At 44.6% G+C, this 18,759-nt stretch overlaps 1 protein-coding gene across 4 annotated transcripts in view; it reads right to left on the bottom strand.

Moving 5' to 3' along the window:
• The window catches only part of LOC147026653 (SUN domain-containing ossification factor-like), a 92,695-nt gene that overhangs the window by 25,806 nt on the left and 48,130 nt on the right, over positions 1 to 18,759 (bottom strand). For all 4 annotated transcript variants that reach the window (XM_085882317.1, XM_085882315.1, XM_085882318.1 and 1 more), the window contains 8 exons: positions 10,720 to 10,945; positions 10,287 to 10,408; positions 7,340 to 7,407; positions 7,101 to 7,208; positions 6,849 to 6,954; positions 2,838 to 2,858; positions 2,459 to 2,514; positions 2,227 to 2,318 (listed from right to left, as the gene is read on the bottom strand). In XM_085882317.1, the coding sequence (XP_085738443.1) occupies positions 2,227 to 2,318; positions 2,459 to 2,514; positions 2,838 to 2,858; positions 6,849 to 6,954; positions 7,101 to 7,208; positions 7,340 to 7,407; positions 10,287 to 10,408; positions 10,720 to 10,945 (799 nt within the window). The remainder of the gene's footprint in view (positions 1 to 2,226; positions 2,319 to 2,458; positions 2,515 to 2,837; positions 2,859 to 6,848; positions 6,955 to 7,100; positions 7,209 to 7,339; positions 7,408 to 10,286; positions 10,409 to 10,719; positions 10,946 to 18,759) is intronic.

Raw genomic sequence — 18,759 nt, 5'->3', positions numbered from 1 at the left:
TTTTTCCCATCTTTGGAACAAACTCCCACACACTCTACAATCCCACTCTTCCCTCCAGGTCTTCAAAACAGCTTTTCACCATCATCTCTTATCTTCCCCCATCCAAAACCATGATCATGCCTATCCTGGTTTATCCACCCCATCCCCACCTCCTTCATATTCCAGGCTCTCCTTCCTGAAAGTCCCTGAAGTGTCGATCTTGTTTACCCCGTGTACCCATCACGCTCCCTTCCACAGATCTCATGTGTCTATTCTCCACTGTTTTGTGCTTCCCTCGCGTCACCTACACCCCCTTGTTATACGTTCTATGTGTTCGCTCTTATACGAGCCTTGACATTGTATATAAAGTTTTTTTTTTTAAATACACATACTGTACCAAGCTCCCTTCTGATAACTCCAATGCAGTATTTGGTCTTCCTTTTGATCAAGTTTATACCATAGCCTGATGCTGTGTGCACTGTGCTTCCCCACCGAGGGACCTCTGGTAGCTTGCACCCTTTGCCGTGTTTGAGCCTGGGGAGTACTTGCTGAAATCTACCTAGTAAGGTTCTTCGAGCCATCTTTGCCTTTATTTCTTTCACCATTCTTTTTATGAGCACCCCTTCCCCCCTCCCCCCACATCGCCTCAGTCTTCTCCACACTCATCTTCAGCCCATGCTTTCCAAGTGCCTCCTTCCACTCCCCCAGTACTAACTGCATCTCCCACCCACTCTCCACCACAACAGCCAGATAGTCAATACAGCATCCTCCCCATACTACCCCTCAAGCTCACTTTCCTGCTTACCAGCTCCATCACCATGATAAACACGAGTGGACTGAGAGTGTTTCCCTGCCTCAAACCAATGTTCATGCTTAACTCCTCAGACATTCCAGGCCAACCAAGACTCTTCCCTTCGTTCCCTTGTATAATCGCTTCCACCAATCCAACTTCTGCTTCCGGAACTCCCACTCATCTTAGTGTCACCATCACCGTCTCTCTCAGGACAGTGTCGAAGGACTTCTCCAAGTCCACAAATCCCAATGCCATCTCACCTTGCACCTCCAACCTCATATCCACCAGCTGTCTCAGTGTGAACATTCCATTTGTCATCCCCTTACACTTTCTGAACCCCTGCTACTCTTATCCGATCTCCATCTCCACCGTTTTCGCTCTTTGAAATATCCTTTCCACACCTTCAATACCACCCCCTCTCTGTCACGAGCCTCCCACCACCATCCTTAAATCACTGCCCCCCTCCCCTTTCATGTCCTTACTATCTTCATCCCCATCACGAGCCAATTTATATATATAATCTTCCTCCTACCATTCATCGCCTTTATATCCACAGCTCTCCTTGCTGCTTTCTTCTTCTGCTCATACAGGTGCAGCAACCCCATATCTGGCTGCCTCCCCCCCCCGATTATTGATCTTCTAAATCTTCTTCCAAACCTCCTTTACACCAACTGCCTTCGCTACCTCCTCTGTCCACAATACCTGGTTTCTATCCCTTGCTCATGCACCCTTTCCCGACATCGATTTATTTGGCATAGGGGCGGTGTACTTTGAATGTAGCTCTACTTGTCTTTTACTCTATTTATCTTGCTTTGTCTAGGATAAGTGAATCCTTGAATAATTTTATCTGTGAGGCTCACTTGGCTGCATCTGGATGGTTTGAGGGTAGAGGAGAGGGGTTTGCAGCTGAAACTAGAATCCTATCCAAGTTCCTCCTGATGACTGAATCTTTGCTCTTTACTCATTTTGGTTCCTTATGATGACTCCAATGCAGTATTTGGTCTTCTGTTTGATTTCGACTTCAAAAAGCTATCGAGATTAGTAGATACACAACATTCCAAATCATACAGACTTATTTGGAGAAGAGAATCATATTTGTCTCAACACGACAGCAAGCCAAAAATACCCAAAACGCTGTTGGAAAATGAGGTGGTTAACTTGAGCTAATATCCTTGTGCTTGTGGGCATGAAAATGTGGTTTTGGAGCTCTTTCTGCATGACTGGCAAAGCAATGTTTTCTTGGGGGATGGAATGGGGAGGGTGGGAAGAAGTTCGGCGGCCTGCACTTTGAGAGGGTATCGGAACATGCAACCTAAATGGTGTTCCTCGACATCAAGGATCATATCAAAATGGCTCTTCAGAAGCACTTATAATTAATATGTACAATCAACACACAACTATACGACACGTAACGATGCTAAAGGCAATCGACTGATGAAGAAATGCATTTTTACCGAGTTCCTCATCGACAATATCTGGCACTTCGGGCAGATAGTGAGGGTCCACGTCCTCCTCATACTCCTCCACCATGCTCGTTCCAAAGACCCTGCAAGGAAGAGATCGCTGCTTGTTGTGGAATTCCAACCGTGTGGTGTGGTAGAGTTATGGAAATGTGAAATGAAATACATTTGTAACAAATAAATAAAACCTCTGCGTGAGCACAGATCCAAGAGTACGATCCCTCACCTGAGCAGACTTAGCGGACAGTAATGCTCCGTCCCAAAGCGAGAAAGGAGTTCAACCTGCAGGCAGGAAATGATATCCCAAACATTAACCAAATGAGATTTAGAAAGCAAGCTTGGTGGTCTGCAGTGATTGAATCCACAAGCTCGCAGTGGACTGAAGCACACAAAATACGTGAAAGAAGATTTCAGGATGTGACCTTTCCCCCCAGATTACAGTTTGATTCGTTTGTTCTACGTGACGACATCAAAGGCAAGGAAAATTAGGCTAAAATTGTGGTCGTGCACCAGTCGGGAATAGCAATCCACCCACAAACACGGAGATTCGCGAGATGCACGGGAAAAAGCGAGAAGCAAAATGGAGGAGTTGCGCAAACTTGTACCTTCATGTATTTCGTGTAAATCTAAAGGTAGAAAAAGAGCTCAGGTGAGGAATGAGAGAAAACAACAGCCTCAGAGAACAAAACTGCTCAAAACAAGCTCGAGCCTTGTCCTTCCAAACAACTCTGGAGTTACATAAGCAGTGATATTATGGCACTTATACAAACAATATCACAAGCAAACATCGGAAATAAAGTTTTGCCAAATCAACTACTTCTTCACCCTGACGATGTTTGCAAATTTCAAACTGTCCTTCACTGTACTGCTTAAAAAATAAAAATAAAAAACATATCAAGGGATAATTCAGTTTCATTTTCAAATGCAACATTTGGCCTTCAAACAATTTCTTTAATAAATCATGGAAATGACCAAATGCCATTTGAGGTCCTATTTGTTATGCGTCTAACTGATTTACTCACAGGTCCCAATCCTTAAACACTAGGAACCAAGAAACAGGTTCCCTTTACATTTCATGTTTTACATTTGATGAACTGAGGGACAGATTCTTGTTTTGTCACTGTCAGAAGGTATACGTTGCTGAAAATGAAATAAAATCCAGTTATCCCCCAGTTCGTTTTGAGCCGTGAACATGCAGTGTCAGCCATTTGGCCACAAAAGGTAACATGCAGCCTCAAAATTACACCAGTTACACCGATCACAAGCAAAAGGAAATGCTTCCCTTTGCAATGACCAATGGCAATGCCCTCGTGCCCCACAGATGTCAATAAATAACCCAAATTGAACACCAAGGTCAAGTCAGAGAAACCCCAAACCAAAAAAAAAAATAATTAAGATTCTCTCCAATCAGTATATACGTGTATACGAACAAAACAAATTTAGTACAGCGGATAAGCACAATAATTGTGCGTTTTACGAGAAAAAGCATGAATTTTCTGACAGTTAGTGAATACCATAAGGTTTATTTTCAGATGTGGAGGGAAGTCAGATTTGACCTCTGAGAACCGTGAGAGGTCAAATCCAAGATGGCCACCAGTCCACCTGGTCTAATGTTCAAACGCGTTTAATTTTGGAACTAAACAGTGTAAAAAACATTTAAGGTGTCATTTCCAACTAAGTTTGGAATGGCCATTCGTTTGGCGATACTTTTGACATCGCCAGGAGCCAAGGAAATGCATTTCGATCAAGGTCAAGGTCAAATTATGTTAAAAACTTTTGGACATTCTTTTGGTAAAGACAATGGATTAGACCTATGCAATATAGCGAAACTTCGCTTCCATTTTGACACTATAGGGATAATAATACAAAAAAATTAAGAGAATAGTCCCATGCTGCAAGTCTATATAATACTTTATTAATACCAATGATGATGATGGTAATGGTAGTGATCAAAATCTAACAGCCTCCAGAACAGAAGCACAGTGCAGCGCACTTGAGCGCAGCTTTGGCGCACTTGCACCGTCCAGTGCATCCTTTCTCACAGCGACAGCGGATAAATTCATGGCACGATTTTGATGCTTCAGGGAGAGTGGTCCAAAGCGGCTGCCACCCAGTTGTTTCCTTTGTCCAGCCCCAGTCAGATGGCTCTGGCATCTCTGGATCCAGGACCAAAGCCTGGTTCCAACAGTTGGCCTGGTAAGAAGTGCATTTGATGTGCTGTTTGAGTGCTGCCTGGGTTGGAGGAATGTTCTCTAGAGTTCTCGACTTCTGTGTGAAGAGCTGTTTCCTGGCATGATTCACTTCCGTGCTCTCACTGGTGTAGTACATTAGCACCACAAATCGCTCCAGCAGTAACATTGATCCTTCACTGACCTCACTTGGCATGCATAAGAGTTCATTGAAAGCATCATTTACCTCTGGGAAAGACTTCCAAGTTTCCAAGGCAGTCTTCTTTCCTCTGACAGCGAATGCAGATACAGTGCCACAGCCCGTGAAAGCGTGAAGGACTGGGAGAGTCAGACACTGTGTTAGATTCATTGTGGCAACCATTTCCTGAACAGCTATGTAAGGAAAGCTTGACCCGACACCAAAGGCAACCCACAGCTCATTAGGAGCTGTCTTGCTGAATGAAGCTACAGCCAGTACAAGTTACCACATCAGTATCAACGGTACATATGGTCACTTTCTTACACCCCTTTTGCACAGCATCTGCCACATGCAGAAGTAGACGAGTGTCAGCCTCCTCCTGCAAACATGGGGCAAGGCAGGCCAAGTATGACTCAGCCGGAGAGCAAAGGACTCCACTTCCATCTGTTACATACAGTTCCTTGCCCTCTGCTAGAGGAAGATGAACAACTACGTGTGACAGGAAAGCAAACAATTCGGTTTTGTTATAATCGCATCGAAGGAAGTCCTTCCAGTTCTTTGGCATCACAGTAGAAGCCACTCTTTTCCTGGTGTCCTTTCCCCTCTTCTGTCTTATTGAGGCTTTGAGGCTGGTGGGTAGGTATACATCCCAGACAAGGTCGATGCGGCTGCTTTTCTCAAGTTGAGCAACGATATATGGTGCAAACACTCTTTCTCCATATTCTTGAAATGTTCTTGATGTTCCCGGATTTAGCATTTGAACCACAGCTGCACCATCAAGAATTGTTGCATCAGCCATAGGCACACTATTCTTTTCGAGCAGATCTGATTCCAGGCAGCGAAGTAGATCTGATTTAACCCCAATCCGAATTTTCCCTCCAGTTGACAGAGCTGGCAGGGCTGCCTGGTTTTCATGGAAGAAGAAATTGTCCATGTCTCCCTCTCGTGTTTGACAGGAGATGTACAGCCTCGAAAAGACACCACAGTCACTCTTCAGTGCTGCGAGCTGTGCCTTCTGTTTTGGCTTAATCTTGACCGGTGGCCTACTGAACAGCGGCAACTTGTTCTTTGGAAGTGTTTGTGTGATAGGTGTTGTACACTGTTCCAGCCTCTCACAAACTTGGTATACTGCTCCTCACCAAGACTCTCGATCCTTCTCACAGTTTCAGCCACTTGGGTGTCCACGATGTCCCTCCCTTGTGTCAATGACTAGTAGGTCTTGACTGTGTTCTAGAAATGGATTCCTATACTCAGGCATAGGAATGTTTTTCTGCGCAGTCTGGTTCCAAAATTAAGGACGTTTGAACATTCGACCCTGGTGACTCGCAGCCATCTTGGATTTGACCTCTCTCTGTCCCCTCAGAGGTCAAATCTGACTTTCCTCCACATCCAAAAATAAACATTATGGTATAACCTAACTATGCTAGAAATTTCAAGCTTTTCTCATAAAATGCACAATTTGTTAAAATATGAGAGCTTATCCGCTGTACTAATTATGCAATAGGTTCCTTTGCACTCTCAGGTAACATCGTGTTCACAAGCAAAGAATAATTATAAACAATCCTTGGGGCTTTAGGGACGATCTCAGGTACCGTTGGGCATTGTCAGAGGTCAGGAAACCCACAGAAAGAGGAAATAAAGTCAGAGAACTAGACAAGCAAAGGAGCACAAGGGGAGAACATTTTGCATTCAGTGTTGCTTCATAGATGGGATGCAATCGCACCAAAATACAGTGTTAAAATTATTTAATGACACCTTACCATGAGAGTTTAAGGAAAAAGAAACAAATATCCATGCAACAAACACCAGCAAGGATTAATCATCCACACAAATTTTTTTGTATTATCCAAACAAAATTATTTGGATAATCCTCCACAAAAAATACAGTCTCAGTTGGTATTGTCATGGGGATGGGGGTGGGGGGGCAGGATATTTGAAGTGAAAAATGGAGCAATGTGGAGGCATCAGCATATAAATACATCAGATGGTACAAGACCAGCATGGCTAAAACTATAGAGTACAGGACAACGAGTATCTCAGCTCATAGTTTCATGACAGCTCTGACAGACATCTGTGGTTGCATTGTCATTAAGCATTTGTACAAAACAACCATGACATGAAGCATGGTTTTGGGGGAACACCAAGGAACATAAGTGGTTTAAAAAAAAAAAAATGAACATTAGGACAGAGACTGAGAAAAAGAAAACCACACAGTTAACACGGCAGTCTGCACGACTTAGCTGAACCACCTTGAGAAATTTGGCAAACATCTGTTCATCCAAAGGGAAACTCTGCACGGTGCGCTCATCGCGTGCGTGGAACACACCCAGCTTGGTCCAATCACGCGTGGGGTACCTAGATCAAAGCATGCATGCGCACACACGTGAGGAAACCTCGAAACACAATCATGCAGCATGGCTAGCACATAATTCAAATCAAATTAGAAGCGAGTGGATACGAGGCAAGATCTAATTAATGAGCCATATGCTCAGGCACTATACCTGTCGCTGATAGACATGAGAAAGTCCCGCGGTGTGGATGAGAAAAGCTCAAAGTTTGCGATGTCAATTTGTTTCACTTGTATGGGTTCACACAGCTCTATCACAAACCTATTGATAAAAGAGATACAAACATCATGGAGTGTCGACAAAACAAAACCACCATGACAACTCTGGCAGCCTTTTAGCCTCATCCAAACAGTAGGTGGAGTGACTATCATTCCACTGTACAAGGTACATACCAAACCTTGGCACTGCAGGGGTTCAGCATGTACAGATCTTTGTTCTCCATAAGTATGGCAGATTTGCCCTGAGAATGCAAAACATAAAGAAGAGCAAACAATGAACCAGGAAGTACAAAGCTTGAACCAAAATTCGTTGAAACACCAACCACATGGAGGTGAGAAATTTGCAAACCGAGCTTCATGTGGACAAATTCTCTTCAATGCAAACCCAGCTTCATGTGGACAAGTGCTCCAAACCAGTAAACTAGCCTGGGGAAAACCACGGCAACTTCGGGTTCCGGGTTGCTCTAGGTGTCGGTCGAATCTGAAACAGCTCCTTCAATCTCAATCACAGCTAAGTGTTCCAAACCAGATCCATCGTTTTTTTTCCATTATATTTTCATCCCTGTGTTGCAGTTTGTTTTTTCTTCCAATGTTCCATGTTAAGTCATATCTTTTGCTGTACAATATTGTCAGTCATTTTCGTGTAGCTCAGGCCTCCTTGGATAGCCGGCGAGCAAAACTGTCTTGCTTTTGAGGTGGTTTCTCATTCTGCTTCTTTTGTTCCCAAAGTTTTGTCATTTCTGCCTCTTCAACATTATCCTAGTCCAACTCTTCACTTCAAAGAAATCCCCCCAAAACAACGTTGTTCTTCACTCCAAAACACAATCTCATTCTGCCTTCAACCAGTACTTCATTCTTTACATCTCCCATTACTCAATATCTCCAAACTTCAAAAGCTTTTCAAAATGCTTCATTCTTATTTTTCTGTCATGAGTACCCCAAGTGATCTTCTTTATCACGATGTATTACTCTTTTTCTTATTATTATTCTTCAAAAGGCATATTTTACAAACCTGCACCACCTTTCTCCTTGCCTTCAACAAAAATTCCTTCAACACATCCCATGATCTTTTTCCCCAGATGGCCAATTTGGGATTTTTGAGAAATCCAGGTGGCAGTGCTCGTCTACTCATGACAATCAAATATCCTTCAAGTTATTTTATGGTGTCAATCCCCACCGTCAGTACGCGCGCACACACACACACACACACACACACACACACACACACACACACACACACACACACACACACACACACACACACACACACACACACACACACACACACACACACACACACACACACACACACACACACACACACACACACACACACACACACACACACTTCCACTCCTCCATCCCTCCATCTCCCTCCCTCCTATGTGTTCCCTCTTTCTATAAAGCTTGTTGCTCACCATGACACCCTCTCAGCTTCACCCCCACCCCACCCTCCGTTCCACCCCCATCCTGCCCTCCCCCCCCCCACGTCCTGCCACCTCTCAGCTTCGATCATCCCACCCCTCCCTCAGCTTCCCCACCATACCACCCCACCTCTCAGCTCCTCCCCCATCCCATCCCCCTTTCAACTCCCCCCCCATCTGGGCCCCCTCTCACATTACCACCCCCCATCCCACATACCACCACCCCTCCGTCTCACCCCCTCCCAGCTTCCCTGGTTCCATCTGTGCCCATTCCTCATCCTCCCAGCATTCCCCCCTTGCACTCAATGACTCCTCCCCTGTACCTCAATGTATGAACCACAAACATCCGAGGCTTCCGCTCCAACCTGACATCTCTCAATCCGATCATCTGTTCAACAAATTCCTCACCCAGGAAGTCCCCGGCTCCTTTGTTTCTCTCGACTAAAGTCCCCTCCAATTTGATGGGCCTGAGCTTCGCCCTGGTGGCTGAGTTGCATTTTATATCAATAAATTAATTTCTTACACCTCCCAACCCCCTTGTCTGTGTTGTACTATCCACCAAACGGTGATGACTCCATCTACATCTTTCTCACAGACAACATAGACCAAGTTGTAATCACTCATCCCAACTCTCTCTTTCTCATATGTGGCGATTTAAATTGTCACGATGCAAATTGGCTGAGGGTTGGTTCCTCTCTCACCAGCCATTGCACTTCAGCAAAGGACTTCTGAGACTCCATGGAACTGGCTCAATCTGTGAAGTTTCCCACCTGGATTTCTTCCAATGGCAAATCCTCCCTTTTGGATTTGGTGATGCCAAACTTCCCCACAAATGTCTCTTGCTCTTCCTCTCCACCAATTGGTTCATCTGATCATATGCTTATTAGAGTCAACATCTCTGGCTATTTTCAGAGCTGCCTCAATGCCGGTGAGTCTCACAATTCACTCAGGTAGATTTGCAGACACTGCAAGCAGCCATCTCAGTTCAGGAGTCGTCTCCGAGATCTACCACCCCTCATATTTCCTCAGAAACCTGCTCTCTCTCTCTTATGGACAGATCCATCCCATCTCCTCTTCAATTATCCTATCCCTTCTTCCCATGCATGGTACACTGAACCCTGTGATGAGACAGTTGCTCTAAAACAACTTGCCTTCTCTTACTGGAAAGCAAACCCAACAAAAGGCATTCTCAGATCATTTCACAAAGCCTGCAACAAGAATGTGTCTACTCTCGGGACAACCAGAAACATCACATGTCCAACCTCAAGATTGAACTTTCAAACTTGTCTCCCTCCAAAACCTGCTCCCCCTCAACCCCTTCCCTCAGTTCAAACGGTTCCACAGCCGACTCCGGTCGTTAGAAGGCTGAATGCTTCAATTTTTGTGTTGGCTTCCAAATCTTGTGTCCCAACCCCTTGCTCTCTGGACCCACAAATTCCAGTCACCCAAATGCTCCTGTACTCTGTCTTTTGCAGCAAAGAGGAGAAGGTTCTTTCAATTTCAACCCTCAACTCCACTACTGGACCAGATGGTATCAGCTCAAGTGTCCTAAAAACCTACCCTGCTGTTCTTGCACATCCTCTACCCTTTTCACCAAATCATTTGCCCTCAGCCCTCCATATTACCACATCGGTTTCTCTCCAATAGTGGTGTGGTTATACATTTGACAAGGTGGTTATATAAAAGGCAATACCAACCTGAGCCTCAGCATTTGAGGCCAGAATCTTCGCCCCACACTCTACAGAAGCATAGTTGTTCAGGTTTTTCTGAGTTTTACGATTGGGCTGGTAAGCACCATCAGGGGACTGCATTGTCTGGCCTGCAGGTGAGGTACGAAGAGAAAATGCAAGCAAATGGTCATGTACCTCACTTGTAATGCACTACCAAATAATGAATCACTATAAGCTCAATATGCACAGCACCAGCTAAGGTTAGATAAACACGAGAAGTAAAAGAAAAATAAACCATAACCCAGGGGTATAGACTGACAACCTGTTCTGATATTCGACATTCCAAGGAAACACACCCGAGGGTTCAAGAAACTCCTTAAAACCTTAAAAGCCATTCTGTGAGTTCCATGTACTGCCATTTTAAATGAGTTGAACCTGTTCACACAATGACAAAACTCACTCTGCTTTTCCTTCTCTTCCTCCATAACCTTCTTTTTCCACTCATCGAATGATGGAATGTCTTCAGGCTGGAGTTCAGGCTTAACATGAGGTGCAGAGTCTGACATGGGAATCTGTTCAACCTGCACCTCGCCCACCATAGGGTGGTTCATAGTATCTCCATCGCCTATAGAGCCGGATGACTTGCTATCAACCGCTGGCATCGTGCCTGAGGAGCTCAAGGAATCCTAGAAGACATCACATAAGAAACTTCAGAAAAAGACTGAACAGGCATAAACAGGTTAAAAAAAAGAAGAAAAAAAAGATGCCTTTAATTAGAATCGAATGCATGGGACATTCCCATAATTGGAATATAATACATGGAAGATTCCGATATATTTAATAGAACTCAAAGCAATACATCCCTGGGAAATGCATTGCTTTGCATTGTTGTGAGTCATTACTTTAATCTTTTCAGGCCTGTTTATCAGCAATGCTCACCAGTGATATCAACATGAAATAATCAACAAAACAGTCAATATACCAAGCCACTTATGACATGATAATGCTCAACATGGTAAAACAAAGATCAAGAGTCAAAAAATGTTTTGCTTGTACGAATGTGAAAAACTGGCATGATAAAGAAAATGGCTTTTGCTCACAAAAAACAAAAACAAACAAACATTTTAGAGGTTCTAAACATACTGGAATTAAGCCCAGAAAATAAAAACATTCATTATTACTTTAGCTACATGATGCGGTTTTACCGTGCGAGACACAATCCAAGGCGATGCTCACCAAAACAATCAGGATATGCGTCTGATGCATAAACGACGAATGTGGTCATCATTGGTTACATATTTATTGGAATGCCATCCTGATGATGGCAAATAAGCCCAAAATCTGGATCAGTGGCTCCGTTACATGTCTAACTGATGTTGACCATATAATCTTTGTCTGTTTGACAGAGTCGCCGGGTTGAGGCCTCTGTGTTGGAGGTGACGCTTTGGTGGAGGACTATGTCCAATGGGGATCGGTGGAGTGCTCGTCACACTCCACGTTTCGATTTACCCACCGATCAAATTACGCGCCTTTTGGTTGAATGGCATTGCGTTAGCGGGAACAATCGTCTGGGTGGCAGACGTATGGTTGTTCTTTGTGGATTATGCGGTTTTACCATGCGAGACATAATCCGCGGCGATGCTCACAATAAGTCAGGTGAGTCTCATTATATATTTATATGTATATATAAATCATTTCACATATGTATATACAGTGGGGAGAACAAGTATTTGATACACTGCCGATTTTGCAGGTTTTTCCCCACTTACAAAGCACGTAGATGTCTAATTTTTATCAAAGCTTCACTTCAGCTGTGAAAGACGGAATCCAAAACAAAAATCCTGAAAATCACATTGTATGATTTTTAAATAATTAATTTGCATTTTAGTGCATGAAATAAGTATTTGATACATCAGAAAAACAGAACTTAATATTTGGTACAGAAACTTTTGTTTGCAATTACAGAGCTCAGACGTTTCCTATAGTTCTGAACCAGGTTTGCACAGACTGCAGCAGGGATTTTGGCCCACTCCTCAATACAAATCTTCTCCAGATCCTTCAGGTTTTGGGGCTGTCGCTGGGCAACACAGACTTTCAGCTCCCTCCAAAGATTTTCTATTGGGTTAAAGTCTGGAGACTGGCAAGGCCACTCCAGGACCTTGAGATGCTTCTTACGGAGCCACTCCTTAGTTGCCCTGGCTGTGTGTTTCGGGTCGTTGTCATGCTGGAAGACCCAGCCACGCCCCATCTTCAATGCTCTTGTTGAGGGAAGGAGGTTGTTGACCAAGATCTCGCGATACATGGCCCCATCCACCCACCCCTCAATACGGTGCAGTCGTCCTGTCCTCTTTGCAGAAAAGCATCCCCAAAGAATGACATTTCCACCTCCATGCTTCATGGTTGGGATGGTGTTCTTGGTGTTGTACTCATCCTTCTTCTTCCTCCAAACACGGCGAGTGGAGTTTAAACCAAAAAGCTCTATTTTGGTCTCATCTGACCACATGACCTTCTCCCATTTCTCCTCTGGATCATTCAGATGGTCATTGGCAAACTTCAGACGGGCCTGGACATGCGTTGCCTTGAGCAGAGGGACCTTGCGTGCGCTGCAGGATTTTAATCCATGACGGCATAGTGTGTTACTTATGGTTTTCTTTGATACTGTGGTCCCAGCTCTCTTCAAGGTCATTGACCAGGTCCTGCCGTTTAGTTCTGGGCTGATTCCTCACCTTTCTTATGATCATTGAGGCTCCACGAGGTGAGATCTTGCATGGAGCCCCAGACCGAGGGAGATTGACTGTTATCTTGAACTTCTTCCATTTTATAATAATTGCACCAACAGTTGTTGCCTTCTCACCAAGCTGCTTGCCTATTGTCCTGTAGCCCATCCCAGCCTTGTGCAAGTCTACAATTTTGTCCCTGATGTCCTGAGACAGCTCTCTGGTCTTGCCCATTGTGGAGAGGTTGGAGTCTGATTGATTGAGTGTGGACAGCTGTCTTTTATGCAGATAACGAGTTCAAACAGGTGCAGTTAATACAGGTAATGAGTGGAGAATGGGAGGGCTTCTTTAAGACAAAACTAACAGGTCTGTGAGAGCTGGAATTCTTACTGGTTGGTCGGTGATCAAATACTTATTTCATGCAATAAAATGCAAATTAATTACTTAAAAATCATACAATGTGATTTTCAGGATTTTTGTTTTAGATTCCGTCTTTCACAGTTGAAGTGTACCTATGATAAAAATTACAGACCTCTACGTGCTTTGTAAGTGGGAAAACCTGCAAAATCAGCAGTGTATAAAATACTTGTTCTCCCCATTGTATGTGTGTATAATATATATATATATATATATATATATATATATATATATATATATATATATATATATATATATATATATATATATATATATATATACACACACATACATATATACACACATACACACACAATCAGACGCACATCCTGACTGTTATGGTGAGCATTGCCGTGGACATATATATACATACACACATATATATATATATATATATATATGTATATATATATATGTATATGTAAATATATATATATATATATATATATATATGTATACATATATATGTATGTATATGCATTGTTGCGGGCCGGGGGCTCGGGTAAGAAGACCACGAGGTGGGGGTTCCCCACCTCGTGGTCTTCTATGCTATGTTATGTCGGTTCCCACCAGACCTGGAATTGTAGGTCGTCGCACACGGATAATTCCGTGACGCGGCGGGTTGCTTAACCGACCTTGGACGCCAATAACTCAACCGCGTCACCTTGGGTCCTCCCGTCTATGGGTGAATCGGGTACCTAATTAATCAAGTGGTTTAATTACCGGGGAAACACGTCCTCGGTACGCCTTGTTCGAACCGGATCACTCTACCCGACCGGATCACTTTACCGGATCGGATGCAGCCGAGTGAAACTGCCAAGGACGTACCGGCTTAAAGGAACGGATTGTTGGGAATAAAGTCCCAGCTAAGCTAGGATTCGGACCATGCTAGATCAATGGAAGAAAAGACAAAAAGAGCAGGGAACATTCCTAATAATGATTTATTTACAATCAACTTGCAAAAGGGGACACAGAGCAGACTTAACGCGAAATTAATAACAATAATAACGATCTTCTGCAGTCTTACTTAGGCAGACAGGCGCCAGGACACACATACACACAAACACAGAAAACCCGATGAAGAGGGAGTTTATAACCAGGAATTGGGCACCGTAAAGGAGGAGCTTGAGTCAAGAAGGGGCGGAGTCCAGAGTGTGAGGACGGAGTAGTAGGCGGGACCAGGTAGGCGGATGGGGTCGACGTCGTGTGGGCGGAGACGAGGAGGCGGAGTATGGGCAGCAGGAGGCGGGTTGTGGCGGTGTCAACGAGGCGAAGCGAGAGAGAGAGAGAGGTGGAGAAACTCAAAAAGCATTGCAGAAAGAAAAGGCAAGAGAGAGACTGAGGGACTTCTCTGACCTTTATAGGATTTGCAGCTCGGGGGGAGGGGCCACCCTGAATCGTAACGTAATCACCTGAATCGGGCACTCCGATTGGCCCCGAACACTCACATGGCTCGCCAGCTTGGGCCGGAAACCGCCTCACTTCGTTTCTGGCAAGGCTATCCCAGACAGCGAACATATTTCGCTCTGACCCCACGACATGACAAGAATCGCCCACACCGAAATTGGCACGCGAATAGTCCTGCAAAAAACCCTGGGCCGTGCCCGGGCGAGGGTCCCGCATGCCCGCTCGGGCGTTCGACCAGCGTCGATCAACGCGCTTGCTCCGCGCGCGCCAACATAGCCCGCACTGTACATTCCTCAGCTCGATCGCAGCTTCGCTGGGAGTAGAGAAGAGAAGACTTTCACCATCCGTGGAGAATCTGCTACTGCCAGTGAGGACCGAAGGTACATCATCATGGAAAAATCCGTGCACGTCGCACGAGCGGCGTACGTGTCTGCTTTTGAGCACATTCCATACAGTGCGAGCGGTTCCACCATTACACACGTGGCCAGCGCTCGCGTTCACACGACTCCACTGGCGTGTACGCGGGGCGAACACCAATATGTCGGATATTGAGGATGAAAAGGGACAAGCCGCTTCTATCCGCACACTCGTATCCCGCCCAACATGGCGTGGAGTCAGCTTTATCAGCCTCCGTACGCGTTTCTTGCAGCGTGGGCGTCGTGCTGGCTGTGTTTCCCGTGCCGTGAAAAACACAATTCGTGCAGCCTCTTGAGGTATTTATTCGCATGCCTTTTTAATGCAACCGGCAATCTTCCCCAGATCATCGGAAGCTCGAGTCGATAATCCTGCACTACCAAGCAGACCACATGACTCGGCGCTGCAGTTTTCCCACCGCGGCGCCACACGCGCTGGTCTCCACGAGGCCCCACCTTACATCGAAGGCGCACGTGGCTGATTTACCTCAGGAATAATCAGAAAAGAAGAAGAGTAGGGATGAAATTAAGGAGAAAATGATTTAAACAACCCCAGCTTTTAGATCATCGCAACGCACTCCCTTGTTCCGCTAAACAAAAGGAAGGGGACTATCTACACGTATAATAATGGAATAACTGTCTTGGGTCACCTATCTGTTGTATGCATGTGGTTCCGAGAACCGCAACACTAATATATATATATATATATATATATATATATATATATATATATATATATATATATATATATATATATATATATATATATATATATATATATATATATATATATATATATATATATATATATATTGTTACGGTTGTGGAAATTCACACAACGCCATTCAGGTTCCCCAGAGATCAGTTATTTCGATAAGTATGTGTTTCAGGTTAGATTCCCCCACCGATGTATAACGGGTCTTGTTCGTGTGCCGGGCTGTGAATCTTTGAGGAGGCCGTTATTCTTTTCTGTCTTTTATTTTCAACAACATCTCAACAACGCCATCAACTCCACAACACCGCCATCTTCTCGACAGCATCATCAACATCGCAACACCATCACGCCCTCCTCAGCGACAGCGGCAAAATGCCGTTGACACTGTCACACCGCGTCCCATTGGAGGCCACATTCCACTGTCCGTGTGCAAACAGCCGTGAAATGGCCGATTTGCATATTCGGATAAAGATGAGGTCTGCCTTGGAAAGGACTGGCCAATCAGAAATGGGCTTTCCACCAGGGGTGAAAGGGCAGAGGTGAAAGTAGGCGGAGCCAGCCTCGGGTGAAGGTTCGAAGGGTGGGCATCCCCACCCGATAAAAAGGGTGGAGTCGCATCCCAAGAGCCAGTTGGAGTTGGGCAGGATCGAGACGCAACGGGAGAATTCAAGTGGTTCAGTTTCGTGGGCCAGTTGAGCGTGGAGAGTCGGAGTCGAGCAAGCTGCGTCGCAGTCCAGGCAGATGGCCCTGAGAGCTTAGAGCGGCGCTGAGGAGTGAACGGGTCCTAAAAGAGCATCAACTCTAAGAGAGAAGGCCCGTTCGCTCCTCTGAAGCGTCGTCGGCCAGGCCCGATCGACCAGGCCGCGGGGAAGGCCAAGCGACCCAGGAGAGCCGCCTACTAAGCTGCTCAAGTGACTGGCACGTTTTGCGACGCCCCAGGTGGAACAGAGACACAGGGGTCGCCGAACCGAAGACCGTCGAGTCGCCACCAAGGGGCGGCCAGGTAACCAGCCCGGTCTCTTGGAGTCCTTCGGTCATCCCGGCTCTGAGTACCATTAAAGGCTCACGAGCCCCATTTCTTTTCCTTGGGTTTTGTATAGAAGTCTGTGGCACCTTGTCTCATTAAGTAGAATTGCTGGTTAAGTGCATGATTGGGTGTACATTCTTGCATAGACCTCGGCTGTAGGCTTTTTGTTCGTATAATGTCCCCATCCCCCCATTCATTGACTGCTTACGTGCTTATTGTAAATAAATGCTCCATTGTTTAAACGTCGATCTGCTCGTCTGCGTCATTTTCCTTACATTGACTGCCACTACGCGTTCGGGGAATTAACTGACTATTAAAGCCGATAAAAGTGATAATCTGGTCCGACGGAACTTGGCGATTTAAAACCACTCGGCAAAACGCCCACGGGACGAGCACGCCTAACGGCTCGTTCCGTACAAGTTCCCGTCGAGGTATGAACTCTCGGTATTTCTGTCTACGCGAATAGTTAGGTATATGGACAATTCGGCGATTAACCTTGTGGCGTGTGGACAGAATATTGACAAGTTTATGGTGCGTGAAAAAGCACCCGTAGCTGGTTTCCGGGGTTGTCCGGAAAGCTACGACTGGATTCCGGCCTTCGGTGGGCGCGCGACCGCATTTGACTGAAGCGGTCGTGCGAACACTGACAGAAATCTGTAACAATATATATATATATATATATATATATATATATATATATATATATATATATATATATATATATATATATATATATATATACATATATATATATATATATATATATATATATATATATATATATATATACATATATACATATACATATACATATACATATACATATACATATACATATATATATATATATATATATAAAAATGTATACATGTAAAATAAATAACCCTCGTATAACACGGGATGCGTTCCCGCAAAACACTGTTATCCGAAAACGCGTTATCGGGGCAATATTTAACATGTAAAAATGGGGGTTATGTTCCAAACGAGTAAGATTTCAATCTTTTAAGGTTGAAGATCTTCATAAAACCTCAAGAAAGCAGTGAACAATGCACAAATGAAACTTATAACAAATACAATCATTAAAATGAATTAGTTTCATAAGTGTTTCAATGATTATGGTTGGATAGAGTAAATATTGCTTGTGGCAGGCTGTCCAGTTGAGGTTGAAGGCTCAGAAGATGAAATGAAGGTTGATTCACTTGGGATTTTTTTTGAAGAACTTCATCATGGAGACTTGAGTGGCTGCCTTCATTTTCTGTCCGTAGATCTCCTTGTAAGATTTCAGGACATTCTCAATCTCCCTCCGCACCTTGGAACTTCTCATGCAGTCAGGATTGTGTTCATCAAAGATGGCCATGGCTTCATTGACCCATTTGAAACCTGTAGCCATGACCTTTGCTGTGAGGGTTTTAACAGACAACCTCCTTAGGACTCGATTCTGATGCATTCCTCCTCCAGAGCCAGAAGATAGTCATTGCTCAGCTCCTCACTGTGTGAGAGAAACAAATCCTCAACATCATCTTCATCGAACTCTTCAAATCCCACTGGCAGGGCCATGTCCACAATCTGTTGCCTTGCTTTGCTGACTTCAGCCTCTGTGAAACCTCTGAACTCAATCACTGCCTCAGGCCAGAGTTGAGGAGATGAAGATGATTGAGATCAAAGTGTGGCTGGGCATGTGTTTCCAATGTAGTCAAGTTTCATCGAGGTTAAACACCTGGCTTGATGTGTAACCTCCATCCGCACCAATTTGAAGATGCCTGGAAATTGTTCAGTCACTGCATGATCTGCAGCAGCAGCTTCC

Source organism: Eptatretus burgeri, chromosome 5 (assembly GCF_056783735.1).
Source record: "Eptatretus burgeri isolate ZD-2024b chromosome 5, Ebu_testis_v1, whole genome shotgun sequence".
In the NCBI taxonomy this organism is placed as follows: domain Eukaryota; kingdom Metazoa; phylum Chordata; class Myxini; order Myxiniformes; family Myxinidae; genus Eptatretus; species Eptatretus burgeri.
The sequence above is the reverse complement of the archived record's forward strand: the minus strand, read 5'-3'. Positions and strand labels throughout refer to the sequence as shown.